Here is a 17588-nt window from a genome sequence, read left to right on the forward strand (position 1 = left end):
GCCTTGTATTTATATGCAAAAATATAATCAATAGCTTTCATACCAAATTATGATAATGGAAATTGCATATCAAACATTTATTAGGCATCTCATGGATTATATAAGGAAAGTGCAAGTAAAAAAATTCACCAGATGATGGATTGGAACAGCAGTCAAAGTCCCAAATCTGCCATTAATGCGACCAACAATTTCATGAACCTGGCTTGTAAGCTTTTGATCTGGGAAAATATATGACAAGAACAATATGAAATACCATGTTCTAGAACACAATTAAAGTAAGGACATTAGCATACAGCAAGGAACAATGTAATATGGCCTCTGAAGGTCACTAGATTGCTATTGACTGTATATATATTTGTATTGTTTAAAAAAGCATCCACAATGCACAAGACTCCCCGTTTAGCAAGGGTGTAGAGAGGGTTGTTTTGTATGCAGCCTTACCCTTCTTTGGCAAAGAGGTTATTTTCACACCTTAAACTCATGACCTTCCAATCACAACAGGACAACCTTATATTTTCTACCAAGGCTTACATTGTTTCAGCAAAGAAAAACATGTTTACTAATCACTGCAGGTAAGCACAGAAAACTGAGATGACATTTGCATTAATCAGATGAACTTGCTATAGAATAGCATAAACAAATAACTGATACTGGAATCTTCATGGCAGAGCACATGCATCTATCAGATGGAGACATGTACATGCCATCGTAAGAATTATGTCGCATTTGCAGATGAAAAAAATTGGTTGGTTCATCATGAAGACTCTGGCAGGCTACGGTTTAAAATTACATGTAAGGGAACTTAGGGTCCCACCAAGAAACAATTCTAAGACTATACCTGTTAGTGATGTATGCCTTATGCTGGATTTAGATGACATCTAGTATGTAACAGGGATACATATATGATATTCTTGTAATCAATAAAATGGTCATTTTTTCATTCATTGCTCTCCAAATGTGTATGAATGAGTCCCTAAATTTCCTGATGGTCCTATTCTTAAGTTGTTAAGAATATGTGACAAGGATCTACATCACATGATTTCTTAAAGGTATTCCTAGTTCTTAAATTTATCAGATGGAGACTATGATGAATTAATTATGGACTAGCACATGAGCTACTACCTTTTATTAGTATGAGATACTAATAATAAAGGATGGTGAGTCACATGTCATATTGTATGAAATGCAGCTAGTAGACATGTGGGTAGATGTTGGTGAATATCTACTGAATGTGACACTTGTGACAGATCACGTAGCTGAGAAGATTAATGATATGTTGCTGATTTTTAACTATGTATCTGGTCCTCAGACTAGAGGCAACAAGGTTGTCTTGTGCATTAGTGTCGAAGATTTATTGTTAAGTGGAACTATCCGATGTAAAAGGTGAGAATGCTCTCTGTGTGGTCTTTGTGCAGTAGTGTATGGAGGTAGATGCTCACCGATGGGATCAATTGACCTCCAATGTGAGGCGAAGTTGGTTGTGGTCGGAAAACCCCTAGCTAGGATGGCCATGATCGGAAAGAGTTTCCGATATCGGAAGGAGTTCCGATGTGTCATTTCAACCACACCGTACTGGATCTTAGCATAGTTACCGAATCTTGTGAGTTCAATCAATCTATGGCTCTCACTTGGTCGGGATATTAGTCAGTGGAAGGATTATAGTGCATGGTAATCGAAAGCACAAATAGGCTCATTTGAAGTATTGACTTCATTGCCATTAGGATTGTTTTGATATTATATTAGAGGTCACTTAGGACCTTTTGGGGTGCTGTGAAGAAATGGAGAGTTTCTCATAGTAGACTGAAGTGTTCAATGGGCATCAAAAAGTTTAACGTGTCATGATTGCTACATGATGATAAACCTAGAAGGTCACACACATACTGGGTAATGCATTGGATTAGTGATTCCTTGTTGTCGTGTGTTCTCAATTATCATTAAGAGTTAATAATGATGATGGATGTATTGTTAAGAGTTAACAAAAGGATCAACAAACTACTAAGAGTTAATAAAGGGAGACTGTTAAGAGTTAACGGGGCATACCGTTAAGAGTTAACAAAAGGTTTTGGTTCTATTAAGAGTTAGTAGAAGAGCCATTAAGAGTTAATGGCAGGTCTTGATGCAATTTGGTGAAACTTGGAAGGATTGAAACAGTCGACATTGTTTCTTGAGCGGTCGACAATTTCATTAAATTGTCGACTGGTTGTCTCAAACGGTTGACAGTTTCACTAAGTGAGATTAGAACTCGCGTTCTTTTCTTCTGTTGCTTCAGTCGACAAAGAATTAAATGCTCTATCGAACCCATCACATGGGTTTCAGATGCAATAAAGAGGAGAGAGAAAAGAGGGATAAGATAAGATTGAGGAGGGTGGCATGTGAAGCAAATCAATGAGATTTCTCTACCTTACCCGATTTTTAATAGCAGATCCTGGCCCCTTGCTTGTTGCTGTTCATCATCTTCTTCCTTTGCTCCATCGTTTTCTCTTCTCTATTTGCTCTCTATTTGACGCAGCGTGTAGCGCGTGTGTGAAAAAACATACCAAAATAAACCCTTGAAAGAGCAAACTTCAATGGTCGAAGCTTGGCTTTCAAGAAGACACAAAAACAAAACTGGTTTGCTAAGAAAACCCAAATAGGTTGCTGAAATTTGATTGAGAAAAACTTGATTACAAATTCTAGATCCTAGGCATATTTATAGTATTTGGCTAATCCAAATCCATCTAATATTTGGAAAACAAAATCCAACTAGAATCCTAATAGAAATAAATCATAAATAAAAGTCAACTAGAATCCTAAAAAAACATAAAACCCTAATCAAACATGAAGTAGAATCCCAAATCAAGTAGAAACATGAAATAGAATCCTAAATTAAGTAGAAATATAAAGTAGAATCCTAAATTAAGTAGAATTCTAAAACTTAGGAAGTATTAAAATAACATTATGACACTACTATTTTGGTGATACTGTTCCGGTTTGGTTGGGTCGGCCTTAGGCCGAGTCTTGATTGGTGACCGCATCATTCATCTTCACTTGAAAAAAAATTCGACCTCAAATTTTGATCATGTTTGGACAAATCCACATCCGGTAAGTACAAAGAGAGATTTGCCACATTGAATGTTTGGAAATACCCATATGATTAGGCAAATCCACAACATAAGCATTGTCATTGGTCTTCTTTGGAATCTTGTAAGGACCATACTTCTTTGGCTTGAACTTGTTCTGCTTTTCTGCTGGAATCTGTTCCTTCTTCAAGAATATCATGACTTCATCTCCACCTCAAATACCTTGTGCTTCCTATGCTTGTCAGCTGTCGCCTTGTACTTCTTATTTGTGCAACTTTTGTTTGACATTTTCTTGAACTACTTGAACTTTTCTACTAATGGAACATAAGCAAAGACATTCCTTCTCCTCTTAGCCCTATCTTCGTTGGCATGGGTCCAACCATCACCATGTTTGTTGCCCTCCGCCTCCATTGTATTATTACTATTAGATTGAGAACGTTGAACCTTCCATCTTGAGCGCTTCTCTAATCTCGTAGATCTTATTACAAGTCTTTCTCCTCTCATTAGCTTTCTTGATTTTGACTCCTTAACGGCTTCTGAATTCATTTGTAGATTTTTCTTGCCAGGAGAAGCATTCTTTTGCAACTGTTTCGAATAAAAGCTTATTCCATAACTACCAGCAGTCTCTCCATCACTTAAAATATTGATGCTTGAATCCTCCTTTGGTCTAAGCACTTGATCAGCTATAGCAGCAGTTGAGTTAACTAGCCTAGGAGATCCAACACCCCTATCCACAAAGAGACCCATGTGACCATCTTGCTTTTGCAATTGCGAAGGTGAATATGTTCTTATTGCCTTAGATTCAACCATGCCAGAGCTTGAATAAACTGTAGAAGGATTTGCTACCATGACCTCCATCTCCTTTACAGTCACAAGTCGATCAGAAGAAACGCCACCATCATTGGGTTGTGAAGCAATGCCTGAGCCCTCGGGACTGGAAAATACCCCAATATGAGTCAATAACCTTGGAGCTTCTATTATGTTAGCAGCATAAATCAGACCTGAGTTTGTAGACGTTGCGGTTGCTGGGACAACATAATCTTCAAAATCAAGCTCCAAACTCATCGAAAAGCCATTCTTTAGTTTATACTCATCATTTCCCTAATGGTTGTGTTGCTGTGCATTCCTCCTAACCCCTTTACCACTAGGGTTGGCTATCATACGACCAAGATCATCCTCATCGTCGCTATCATCCATCATTGGTCTTTTAGGATTAATGAGGACAGAATTAATGGCTGGTCTTCTCGATTTAACATAGCCGGCTTGATTCATACCATTAGTCCGGTTCTGATTATCCTTAACTCGTTGTAAAACGTCCAATTGGTTGCGGATTCGCTCCAATTGCTGCTCCATTGTACGAGTTATTTCCCGTTGTTCTTCGATTGCTCTCCAAACCGCGGGCAGCCCCTGATTACCACCACGAGGTTGGTTGCTACCGTTACCTTCAAGATTAGCCATCTGATTGGTTGATGAACCGCTCTGATACCACCTGACGCAGCATATAGCGCGTGTGTGAAAAAAACATACCAAAATAAACCCTTGAAAGAGCAAACTTCAATAGCCGAAGCTTGGCTTTCAAGAAGACACAAAAACAAAACTGTTTTGCTAAGAAAACCCAAATAAGTTGCTGAAATTTGATTGAGAAAAACTTGATTACAAACTCTAGATCCTAGGCATATTTATAGTATTTGGCTAATCCAAATCCATCTAATATTTGGAAAACAAAATCCAACTAGAATCCTAATAGAAATAAATCATAAATAAAAGTTAACTAGAATCCTAAAAAAAAATAAAACCCTACTCAAACATGAAGTAGAATTCTAAATCAAGTAGAAACATGAAATAGAATCCTAAATCAAGTAGAAATATAAGTAGAATCTTAAATTAAGTAGAATTCTAAAACTTAAGAGGTATTAAAATAACATTATGGCACTATAATTTTGGTGATACTGTTCCGGTTTGGTTGGGTCGGCCTTAGGCCAAGTCTTGATTGGTGACCGCATCACTATTTTTGTTGGTCCTAAGGTCATGAGACAACCGGTTCATTTGAGGAGAGCCTAGCTTAGCTTGGAGTCACTTTCGTTCTTGCTTTTTCTAACATGTGGGTGAGGCAAATGGTTCCGGTGTGGCCTAGGTGTGGACCGACTTGGTCCCCTACAGTTGTGGGGGTTGGCTTGGTCGACCAAGCAAATAGGTACCAAAGCAGATCAGCTTGGCGGGAGTTGTTCGTGACCGAAGGAGTTCGAGTCAGGTGCATCACAGGTGCAACTGGCAACATCTCAATGGAGTGAGGAAGTCGTTACTTCAGTATTTCATTTTGATGCGTATATATTTGCATATGACTGTCTATACCTAGTCTTGGAAGGGTTGTTTTTGTATCCTTTTCTCTGTGTGTGTGTGTTTTTGAAAACCACAGTGACTCCCTTATGTGATACACTAAGTGTTGGTGCATTCCTTTCAATACCTTGGCCTGAATTTTTTGTAGTCCAGTACAATTTGAAAATTACTTATTCCAAAAGCTTAGTAAAGGGATCAAGAAATGTATTATCACCTCTCAAACCAGAATCAAATACTTCCCACAAGCAAAGAATAAGACAGACAGAAGAACAAGGAGAGTGAAGGTAACGACAAGTGTTATGGGCATGGCTCTCATAATCATAGTCAATGGTAAAGCAAAGCTACAATCAAAGCATGGAAGTCAACATTGCTCTAAAGGGGATAGTACTGAAGTGATATTGTCTTTCACGTGATTGCAAGATTACTCACCAACAAGCTTAGAATCCACAAGGAGAAACTAAAGAGAGAAGTAGAAGAATTGAAGGAGAAAGGGAGATGGTAAAGCAAAGCTAATGTAAATCTCAACTTTCAATGACTAGTCTTACTTCTATTAGGAATCTTCTCAGAAGAGTTATTTGAAGAATGATTATCTATTATAAAATATAATAATAATTTCACCAATATCAGCAAACCCATGGGAAGATAATACTAAGCCTGTTAAGGAAGAAGCCTACATTCAGGAACATCTGTTCGTGTTGGAACAGCAATTTGCAGTAAAACCACTTTATCACGCCAACTTGGGTTCTCCTCAAGGAACTTTTCAAATGCCAATATCTTTTGGGGAATTCCTTTAATCATATCAAGGCGATCAACACCTAGCATTACCTGTATGACAATAAGGAAAATAGTAAACAGAGCAAAGTCTGACCTAGCAGATAACTTCTTGACGTTAACACTTGCAATACATAAATGCTTGTGGCTGGAACCTTTCAAACACAAATATCTGGTAACACATGTATACAAGTTATCTATCAACAGAAAAAAAAACACATACTAGCAGTGAACATCAACAGCACCAGAAAAAGAAAAAACAAATTTAACAGAGTTATCTCTTTTCCTCTTTTCTTTTCAATTACTTATTAAATTATGAACATGTATGTTTTGTCATTTAGCCAATAATTGCAGCTTATGGCCATAGATGGGAGATAGGTGAAAAGCTAGAATTCATGTAACCGACCCACCTGGGGGGATAAAGGCTTTGTGATTGTTTTTCTCATAGCCAGGAAGTGCAAGACTTGTTGAACCTTAAGTGTGCCAAGGAAATAGCTCACTTATTGAGCACACCAGGACTTTTTTTTGTTGATAAGGTAGCGACATAGAAAGAACTGTGCTAAGGGAACAAACCCTTAACTTCTGAGAATGAAGATCAGAGAATGAAGAACATGCAGAAAACTGAATGACAGAACAACTTCTACACATGCATGCACAAATATTACATGTGCATATATAAATATTTCAAAACTTCAATGTGTAAAAATTGCAGCGTTTTGACAACTTCTGAGAAATCCAAAACGTTAATGAGAATGAAACAGCAGCAAGGGGAACATGGTACCAACCTTTCTCCCAGCAAACCTTTCTTTCAGTTCTCTAATGTGTTCCTGGACTTGAGGAACTTCAAGTGCACGGATAAATCGTTCAGAATCTATTCCAATAGGAAACTGGAGTTTGACATATATAAGAAACATAGTGAGTCTTAAACAGTTAACACTAAAGCAGTTCAAAATGGAATAATTTAACACTCAAATATTCCAGAAAATCAGTCAACCAAATGAGTAGATTTTTCTTAAAGAATTAAATCAAATAACAAGATGAGACCAGGAAAACTCCAAGAATTTAACTTCAAACATACTGCAGCAACCCGGGTCAACCTTCCTTGATCCTCTACTCCTTCTGGTGTACCTTCAAGCCCAAGAATACGGGTGCAAGCGCTGACAAAATGCCTTGCATAGTCATAAGTGTGAAAGCTGAAACAACAAAAATCAAAGTGTTAGTCATGTACAAATTTAACACGAGGCAACCTAAGCAAGAAAAAGAACATCTCAACCACAGGAGAAGGAGAATAACACTTCAGCACTCAAGCAAGGGATACTATCTTGCTCTCTAATTTAGGAGCATAAATAAGTTGATTAGGTTGCAGATTGGTAAATTCTTAGTATTAACTGAGCTTCTATGAGGATAGAATTGGACAGATTTTCAAAACTCTTGATATCACAATGTTATGTTGATGTGAACCATTTGGTCAACTTCATCACCCTCATCATCATCAGATGCCTTAAGCCAACTACCTAGTTGGCTAAATGAATTCACAAACTTCATCACCCTCATCATCATCAGAAGCCTTAAGTCAACTACCTAGTTGGCTAAATTAATTCTAGCTCTCCAATCATCTCTATTTTGTCAAAATTCATGTTGAAAAGATCAACAATTTTTGTATTCATAAGCTTCGCAAAAAGAACAGTGGAAGAAGAAAACGAATTCTTGGAATTACTAGATTTAATCCATTCTCTATCTTTGCTTCACTTTTGGTCAATAGATCAACAGCTCACTGAATCAAAAGATAACCATGGCAGAAAAATTTCCAAAGTCTGGCATATCTAATGGCTTGCTACCAATATATAGATCTCTAATTTAAGAAATTCAACATATAGAAAAGGTACAGACTAGATATAGGATAAAAATGGCACAAAATTGGTAACAAAATAAAAAACAAATGAGACTGAGATGTTGAATCATGAAAGCTTTAAATGGATCACATATATAAACCTCCTAATTTCATATTATAGATTACAGCCAAACTTCCAAAATTTTGGCTGATGAAATGACCACCAGTTCAATTGTATCTCTTCAATTAGTAGAATGACAGGTTACTATTTCTCACTCAAACATAGAAATAAACTACAACACAATTTGATATTTGCCACAAAAAGAATCTCAACAACGCCATCTCAAATCTAAAAAATGATTAATTGTGAAATAATTGACATGAATGACTGTCTTTGTGGCTTGGCTAAGTAAAACTCAAGCTTCAAAATAATTTAAGACCACACAACATATGAACAAATGAAAAGGAACCAGCAAGCCATGGGTGCTTGTAGAAAACACAGAAATAATCTCCAACCTTAGTCTGCTTTTCCTAAGACACAACCAGAATAGAGATAAAGCAACATCTAAAAGTACCACCAAAAATTCATTTTTATAATCAATAGTTCCACAAAATATAAAGAAACAAGACACACTGGAAGCATACTACTAGGCCATGCGAGTGCTGACGCAAAATGCCATTAACTCCTTCAACAGAAGTCAACTACTACACAAATTTTTCGATTTAGTGAGATAATATAGATAGTTACCTGACTCTAAACATGTAATGTTAGACAATAAATGTGTTCTTGTGATTGAGTAGATACTTGGATTACAAGTCTAAAAGTTTCAAGAAAGGCAATCTACCAGTACTACTATTGACAATTTTAAAGGTATGGATCATGTTAAAGCAAAAGTATGGCTGGGAAAACATTTATTATTATTGGAGAAACCTACTAGAACTTACCCAACCAGATCAGCAGCCAGAACAGCACGCAGCAGGTCAGATCGAGACGGCAGCGTTCTGTGGATTTCTGAAGAAGGAAAAGGTGTGTGGAGAAACCAACCAACTTTCATTTTCCTGTTGTATTCCTTTAGGCATTTTGGAAGGAACATGAGGTGGTAGTCATGGCACCAAACAACATCTCCCTCCTCATAATGGTCGTTTACGACTTCAGCAAACATTTGATTTGCTTTCTTATATGCATCAAACTGGGACTGGAAACTTCGGGTAGTGGCAAGACGATCTTCTTGCGGAAGCCCGAGATAGTGAAAAAGTGGCCATAGTATGTTGTTGCAATAGCCATTGTAATACTGATGAACAGTTTCTTCATCAAGGAATACAGGGATACATCTCTGCAGTGAAATAATATAAATTACAGGAATTAACGATTGGTGCCTACAAGAAGCTTTATGAAACAAAATCAAATACCTAAACTACGAAAGTCACCAGCAAATTGCATAACATAATATGGGCAAAAATATTGTAGTCACTAGTTTTGAACCTTTTCAGCCAAAGCTTTGGTAAGCGCTCTCTGTCCAGGCTCATCTGGCACATTAACACCAGCCCACCCTATCCATCTTGCCTCAAACTCCTTTACACCTTCAAATATAATTACCACAAATTAGGTAACTCCAGGAGGAAGAAACAGTATGAAGAAAAAAATCTAATGCAGTAATATGTCAAGGGGAAAAAAAAAGGGAAAAGGAGGAGTAAATGGATAAGAATATTATGATAAGCAGGGCATATAACAATAAAGAAGTCTACATAAGACGCACCCAGAAGAGCAGTGACTAGACCTCCAGCACTTATCTCCAGGGACCAAGACTCCTCGCCTCTCCTAACTGCAGAGACCGGCAGCCTATTGGCAACCACTAGCAGTCTTTGCCTGAAGGGTCTCCCGTCTGGCCTTTCCCATCCCTCACCAAGTGCTTGTGCAGCCCAGGCCTCTTCCAAATATTGTTCCACATAGGAAGCCCTTGAGTTATCACCTTCTCTTAAGTTCAATTCATGTTCTGAGAGCACTGTACCCCTGTTACTGTCAGTAGTTTCATTTGAATGGGAAATCCTGCCAAACCTTCTTAGCTCCCTGTGTCTCAAAAGCCTTTCTACTCTACTAGAAGGGATGGCTGAGATGCCGTTGTTGCCGTTGTACTTGTTCCCAGGCATATGTTAGTCTACATTAGGGCAAAAGCAAATTAAGCCTGCCATAACCACAATCCCTAGAAGTCTTGGTTCAATGAAACAGACAGCTATAACATCATTGTCTTTAAACAAACAGTAAACAAGCAATTCTACGCAGTACAACAAATTCACTAAAACAAACATGAAAAAGCATTACCATCCAAGTAAATACTTGAAACAAGAGAAAGACAGAAGGGCGTAAAGAAAGAGATAACAAAGGTATGGGATCCACATAATTGTACGATTAAAAAGATTACGGGTTCTACGGTTGAGTCCTGGTTATTTGAGTTCATAATACTGAAAACAGAATATGTTACGGCACTGTAATCCTTAAGAACTTATAAAAAATAGAAACCCGATAAGGGGTACAGAAAGAGGTGAATCATAAGAAATATATTCACACATGTATCGAGAGAGAGAGAGAGAGCGTGTAAGTTTCTCCAGATAGAACATCAGAAATTCTGATATTCCTATACCGATATCGAACCCTCGGATAACAAGACTAACACAGCGCAGGAAAGAAATTTAGAGATCTTGATGCAGTACAACTAACAAAAGGGAAGAGACGGTGGTCGATCAATTTGGAGCTCCATCAACTCCAGAATGCACCAGAGATTTCTAGGACACCCAAGAAACAAGAGCAGAGTCAGAAAAGAAATCAAGAATCCGTACGGACAGAACAATAGCCAATATGATTTCACCTAATTTCATATGAATGCTGATCCCTTGAGCTGGTTTCCAATAAAACCTCAGACCGTGCGGTGGAAAGATGCCTTCAAAACCTTGAGTACCGTGGGTAACTAACAAAAGTAAGAAGGTGAACCGCGGGGGCACAGGGAGAGAGAGAGATTTGCGGATGCTGGGGGGTGGCAGATTATTATCTTAGTGACAGAAAAAGAGATGGAACAGACGAATCCTCGTGTAATCTTTGCGAGGCACCTACATACTTTACAACCATGCAGGTGACAAAGATTTTCTGAAAAAGAGACATTTTTTTTTTTCTAATGGGTCACTTGAAAGGTGAAAGCAGGCAATGCTTACGCAACCCATGCGAATCCCCTGGTTCGGCAATTTCAAGTCTTGGGAGTCTTTTTACCTTCCCTCTCTCATTTCCGCCCTTTCTCGTACTTATTCTCACCCCCTCTTTTTTCTCATACATTGGAGGTCCAAAATCATAAAAGAATAGCTCCAGTTGAAGCGTGATTCGAGAATTCTTTTTCCTATTTTTTACTTGGTTTAAATTAAAAGGCAAAACATATTAATTTGCATTTTAAGCGTTTGGAATAATAAAAATATAGCATAATTGTATTATAAAAATAATTTATTGTCTAGTTAACTCTCACCACTGTGGTCAAGATTTTTTTTCCGCTCAATTTATAAATGGTAAATTATTCTAAAAAATGTTAGTTTATATTCCTTATTTGGATGAAAGTACAAAAAGAGATAGAAAGATATGGACTTTCCCTTGCCAAGATATGAATCTCATAATATAATAAAAAAAATGGCATATCCCTCCCGTACCCCAATTTTTAGGGAGTAAAAATTACATAAATAAATATTTTAAAATAAATTATAATAATAATATAATAAATTCATCTTAATTATAGAGGCTACTATTTATTTTTAAAATCATAATAATCTCCTTATTACTAAAAAATAGACAAAATAATCACCTTATCCTACTTTCTATTTTATCTCTCTTTTACTTTCCTCTATCTTTCTTACACAAAAAATAAAAATAAAAAAAATAATATATTCAAATTAAAAATATAATATATTTATATGTACCTAATAAAAAATAAAAAATATTTTTTTCCATTGCTATTCTCGACCAAAAAAACCCATAATCAATAGAGAATTCAAAATAAAGAGTGGAACAAGACTCATGATCAATAGAGAATTCAGAATAAAGAATGGAACAAGAAAATCTTCCATAACCACCACTATGAGACAAATATTTTAATTAAAAACTCTCGCGACGAAACTACTAAAAAAACTCACATTGCAAAGCCACTCCAACAAGAATGACTTTCTTCTTTATCTTGTCTTTCTTCTCCATCACTAAGGTTAAAAAACTAAAACAATAATTTTTCAACCAAGTTTGTGGTAATGAAGACCCAAATTGGGTCACTACAACCCAACTCCAAGGAGATTAGGTTCTTTTCACTTAGTTATTATAATTAATGTTTTAAGAATAATAAATTATATTTATCAATATCAGTTCATGTTTAATTTTGAGTAAGAATGAAGATGAACAGAAAAAATTACAGGGTAAAAAGTGAAATTTAAGACATATAGGGATGCCATGTATAAGTAAAAGTTAATATTGATAAAAACAAAGTTAGAAGAAAAAAAAAAAGAGCAACTAAAAGAATTAGGAAATAATTTGTTTACAATCTCACCTTGTATTGTAACTTTATCTGGAACAAACCCATCATCACCTAAATTGCGGTTAGGAATAAAAATAAGCCACTCATATTGAGCACTACCATGCAACTATATAATTGAGGTGTTGAGAAAGTTTTCGCGCCACCACAGAATCAAATGGTTACATATTTTGTCTGTGTTACAAGAAGACCGATTTCTAGTGTAGGCCAGAGAGGAGGCAGCCAGTGACAACTCTGGAATACTCGAGGCTAGCAATAATCTTAACCCTTATTTCTCAAGTCATCAAACTTGCCTTGATTTAAGGAAAAACTACTATCTCAGATTGCACACATATCAGATACAAGGGCATTATCTCAGTCTATACACATGTAGCAAGTAGCAACAAATAAAGAATCCCTCTTTCTTAGGCGAAAAATAAGTACCAAATTCAAGGAGTGTCCCACCTAGTCACAGAGAAAAGAATAAAAATGGACAAGCGCCAAGTTTTCTCATCTTAATTGAAGTACGTAATAACATGTTAAAAAGAAACAATAGATGTTCGTGTACTTGGAAACAAGAAAGCACAACGGGAGTCAGCAGGGGAAAGAAGACAAACCACAGGATCCCACCGCCAAGGTTGACTAAAACAAAAAATAAGTAAATAATCCTATTCTTATGTAAGTTTAAATAAAATGCAACATGAACAATTTTTAAATCTAGATTAGTTTTAATTTTAAATGAAAAATCACAAATAATCACTGAATTCTATATAGAAGTGCCTTTTTAAAAATCTTGTCTACAAAGTCCTATCCAATTTTTCTGCGAATATATATATGAGATAACTCAAATCCGCTGAGTATAAAAATACTCACCTTTTTGATGGCTTGGGTGACTTGGCGTAACCTTCGATCTGTCAGAGACCTGAGTATGAAGAGAAAAACTTCACCAAAACATCAGCTGGAATGAAGAAGTTGGAGGCTTGCTGCTTAGAATCTATAAATTTATGCCATGTCCAGAAAAGAAGGGGGGAGGGATATGAAAAAAAGTCCTACATAAAAAGGCTTGCATCCACATGGAAAAGTGAAGATTTCTCTTTTCTCTGATAAAATAAACTCAGCGGAATACTTATATGCTAGCAAACTTGCAGCGCTCGGGGAGGAGGGCCCGTGAATATATACCGTCTACCAGCCCAACGAGTTTAAAGTTGGGCAGAAGAAAGAGACACCGTCCTTTTCTCCAAAAGCCATAAACATGTCGTGCATGCAGACCCGTTTTGGGGTGGGGGACAGAACCAACTAGCTAAAGGGTACAGACAACAATGATATTGACAAAGCAAAACTTTGGGTTAAGTGCGATGTGCTATCAGATAGGCAGTTCAACTAAACGGTGGCGTATTGGCAATAATAAAAACCTATATTCTACAGGACAAGATCGCAGAAACAATTATTTGTGGCGCCTGTCACAGATGTAAGCCCGTTTGAGCTCCGATGACATGGGTCTCCACTGGCAGTGGTCCCAGAGAACCAAGATATTTTGCAACTAGTATGCAAAGTTTAGTGCACCACATATTGAATCTGCATACACTGTTCAACTAAGCAAAGCAAACCTTCGACGGGTCAGTTGACGCATTCTGCTCTAAACCGAATGAGCAGAATTCATAAAGGAACAACGAGAAAGAGTCCTCTTTAAGATTTTTTCCTCACAATGCTTATAATTCTTTATAGTAACGAATAAGGAAATTTAAGTTCGATTTAGCTCCTCTATCAAAATTGAGAGCACGAGCGGTGGAGGACCATGTAACAGTGATAATTCCAAAGATATTTAGATTTCTTTTTTTTATATTTATATCAAAAAATATTATTAATGTAAAATATTTTACAGAAAAAAAATATTTTTGATTTTATTCGTATTTGTTTGGTTTGCATAGAAAAGAATCTCTGAAAATATTCTGTGTATATGTACGTATGTATGTATGTGTGTGTGTGCATACATGTATGTATTACGTATATAACATATAAATATGTGTGTATATATGTATATATATGTGTGCCTGTTTATATCTATGCATATTTATGAATGTATATTTTGTATATATATATTTATAAATTTATGTGCATATATGTATACAAATTATATATGCGTGTATTTATGTATTTATATGTGGATGCATATAAGAACAATGTGTAAAGGTGTTCTCATGTTAAAAATTGGTAAATCTTGGTCCCCATTTGAAGTAAAATATTTTTCATTTAAAACATTTCTCATATTTTTGGTCATCCAAACACAGCCAAAAAAAAGAGGTAAAACATTTTTTTTTTAAAGAAACAAAGCCTTTATGTCAGCTTTTTTGTTCAAATTAGTAGTTTTACTACACCAAATATCTAATATATTCTTACATTAATTTTGACCATGATAATCTAAAAACATATTAAACTTGTTACAATAATATTACCCATTTAACTTTGTTGTGTCATAAATTGGTTAAACGTCCACCTAAACATATTTTTCAAAAAGATCCATCGAGGCAATAAACAAGGAAAGTTGTCCCAAGAGATTACCGGAGACTAGGTCCGAAACAATGGTGCAAGGCTTGCCCTGCACAAGTTGTTCCACGCAATTATGATGCATTCCTCTACTACAGTAGTCCTCCCAGAGGTCTTCTCGGAAGACAACACTATTTGATGCATGGGATGTTCCCCCAGATAAATCACGTACCAATTAATGCCTTGCTATATTGATCCAATAATAACAACCTGTCGCAGAGCCTACCTTTTCCTAAAAGACTCCTTAGCTCATTAAACCCTCCGGAAAGAATTCCTCTTAAGCTCATCCAAGTTTAACTTGGGACAATTGTTCTTGCGCTCAAGTGACACGTCCCCTTTCGACATTTATGATAAAAATGGGTATAAGTACCCCATTTCCTCACTTTGAGGGGGACCTTTTTTTGGCATATTTGTACCAATTACATTTATTGCATAAGCTACGTACCTGATTATTTGGAGAAACAATTATCTCTTCTCTTGGGCAACTACTTCATTCCTATACTAGCTTAAGCTTGAACGACATATTCGAGAGATGAATTCTCACATGCCTTCTAACCTTATTCCATGTGTAGTTCTCCTAGACAACAAAAGTTTTTTCTTGACAACTCATTTCCTTTCTCCTAAAGAACGGAGCCACCTGGCTCATTTCCACAATTAGATATCTACCAATTGTTCTCCTTGATCTATAGTGATTTAATTACTCTCACATTATAAATTTTAATTATTATATTTTTTTATAACAATAATTCGGCATTGTCTGTGTGGAAAATTAATTAAAAGTCAAGATCAATGGCAAAAACAACTAGATTTACTTATTCTAAAATTCTCACATGCCTTCTAACCTTATTCCATGTTTAGTTTTCCTAGACAACAAGAGTTTTCCCAGACAACTCATTTCCTTCCTCCTAAAGAACGGAGGCACTCGCAACTCATTTCCACTATTAGATATCTACCAATTGTTCTCCTTGATCTATAGTGATTCAATTACTCTCACATCACAAATTTTAATTATTGTATTTTTTTATAATAATAATTTGACTCTGACTGTGTGTAAAACTAACAAAAAATTAAGATCAATGATAAGAACAATTAGATCTACTTGTTTTGGAAACTAATTGGGTAATACGCGAAGAAATGCAAGCCACAAAACAAGAATGAGTTTCCCTAGAAAACCACGCCATACCCTTTCTCTAAGGCCACACCCTATCGAAAAAGTTGAAGGTCTCTTGGGCGGTAAGAGTCCTCTCGTTAGAAGGGGAAGTCTTCCCAGCATAATAAGTGATCTAGTTAGAAGATGAAGTCCTCCCGGCATAACAAGTCCTCCCGTTAAAAAATGGGGCCCTCTAAGACATCATCAAACACGATTTGCTCAGGGGGCCGAAGGCCTTGTTAGCCAACAGTATTCTCCAATGTGAAGTTGGAAAATGAGCTCGACTTCTCAACAGTCCCCCAAAACAAGACACTATTCTTCGAGACAACCTCATTTCCCAACTAGTATGTTGGGTATGAGTTCTTACATACATTCAATAGCCCCAAAGAGGAATCCTCTAACAACCACAAGAGTACCCGGACCCTCGAGAAAGGCACTACCAACTATTTTACTAGTGGAATATGAGAATTTGAAGAGAAAATATGATGTGTTAAAGAAAAGTCATGATGAGAATGCCAAGGCATTGCAAGATTTAACCTCTTTGCTACAAGACTTACTACCTAACATTGAGTTGTCTCTATCCACCAGACACTTTACTACCAAGAGAAATAGGCTTCCGTTACCAATAAAATGGTCGCATCCACCCCCTCAAAATCCTCATTTCTCCAAGCGACCTATGAGGAATCATCAACAAGCATGACTTGGGAATCTTTGAGAACCTCTTTATGTGCCTACCCTTAAAGACTTGATGTCAAAAGACGTAGGAGAATGGGAAGTTAGTTGCCTTCGAAGAAACCACAAGAAGAAACGAGAACTTGGCTCAAGCCTTCTATGATCTACACAAGTGGAATGTAATGCCAAACCCTTTAGGAACCTCCAAAGTGAAAAAGATCATGGAGGAAATTTTGGAATAAAAGTGATAACCTCGTATGAAGAGATGCATGGAGAAGAATCCCCTTTTCTGCTAAGTTGCTTAGACAACCACTTCCACCGAGATTCAAACTTCCTCAATTGCCAACATACTCGAGGAGAAGAAACTCTAATCACCATGTACAGCGATATGAGTCTCTTACCCTCGTACATTGGTGGGAAGATGTAACCATGTGGCATGCATTTTCCTTAACTTTAACCGAGCAAGCACATGTGTGGTTCAATGAGTTACTTGATGGACGCATTCATTCCTTTGACCAATTGAGAAATGAATTCATCAAAACCTTTGTTGTTAATGCACCCAGGAAGAAAGATCTTGCAACCCCAAGTGCCAAGTTAATTACCCCGAGCAGCCTGGTTGTTTAGCACAATCATGACGCATTCCCTCAGACTACAGAAGTTCTCCTAGAGCTCTTCCCGAAGGACAACACTATTTG

General features: G+C 36.7%; 1 protein-coding gene across 7 annotated transcripts in view; it reads right to left on the reverse strand.

Moving 5' to 3' along the window:
• The window catches only part of LOC127791349 (alpha,alpha-trehalose-phosphate synthase [UDP-forming] 1), a 30716-nt gene that overhangs the window by 10429 nt on the left and 2699 nt on the right, over nt 1-17588 (reverse strand). The window contains exons 3-11 of one of the 7 annotated variants that reach the window (XM_052321157.1): nt 13401-13449; nt 12564-12602; nt 9756-10154; nt 9482-9579; nt 8944-9332; nt 7246-7360; nt 6953-7054; nt 6071-6221; nt 130-218 (exon numbers count right to left, since the gene is read on the reverse strand). In XM_052321157.1, the coding sequence (XP_052177117.1) occupies nt 130-218; nt 6071-6221; nt 6953-7054; nt 7246-7360; nt 8944-9332; nt 9482-9579; nt 9756-10146 (1335 nt within the window). In that variant the 5' untranslated portion in view covers nt 10147-10154; nt 12564-12602; nt 13401-13449. Of the gene's footprint in view, nt 1-129; nt 219-6070; nt 6222-6952; nt 7055-7245; nt 7361-8943; nt 9333-9481; nt 9580-9755; nt 10155-10707; nt 10780-10862; nt 11260-12563; nt 12603-13400; nt 13469-17588 lie in introns of those variants that run through there. The other 6 variants (XM_052321158.1, XM_052321161.1, XM_052321160.1 and 3 more) reach the window with 6 other exon arrangements.

The sequence above is a fragment of the Diospyros lotus genome, chromosome 15 (assembly GCF_014633365.1).
Source record: "Diospyros lotus cultivar Yz01 chromosome 15, ASM1463336v1, whole genome shotgun sequence".
Lineage (NCBI taxonomy): Eukaryota > Viridiplantae > Streptophyta > Magnoliopsida > Ericales > Ebenaceae > Diospyros > Diospyros lotus.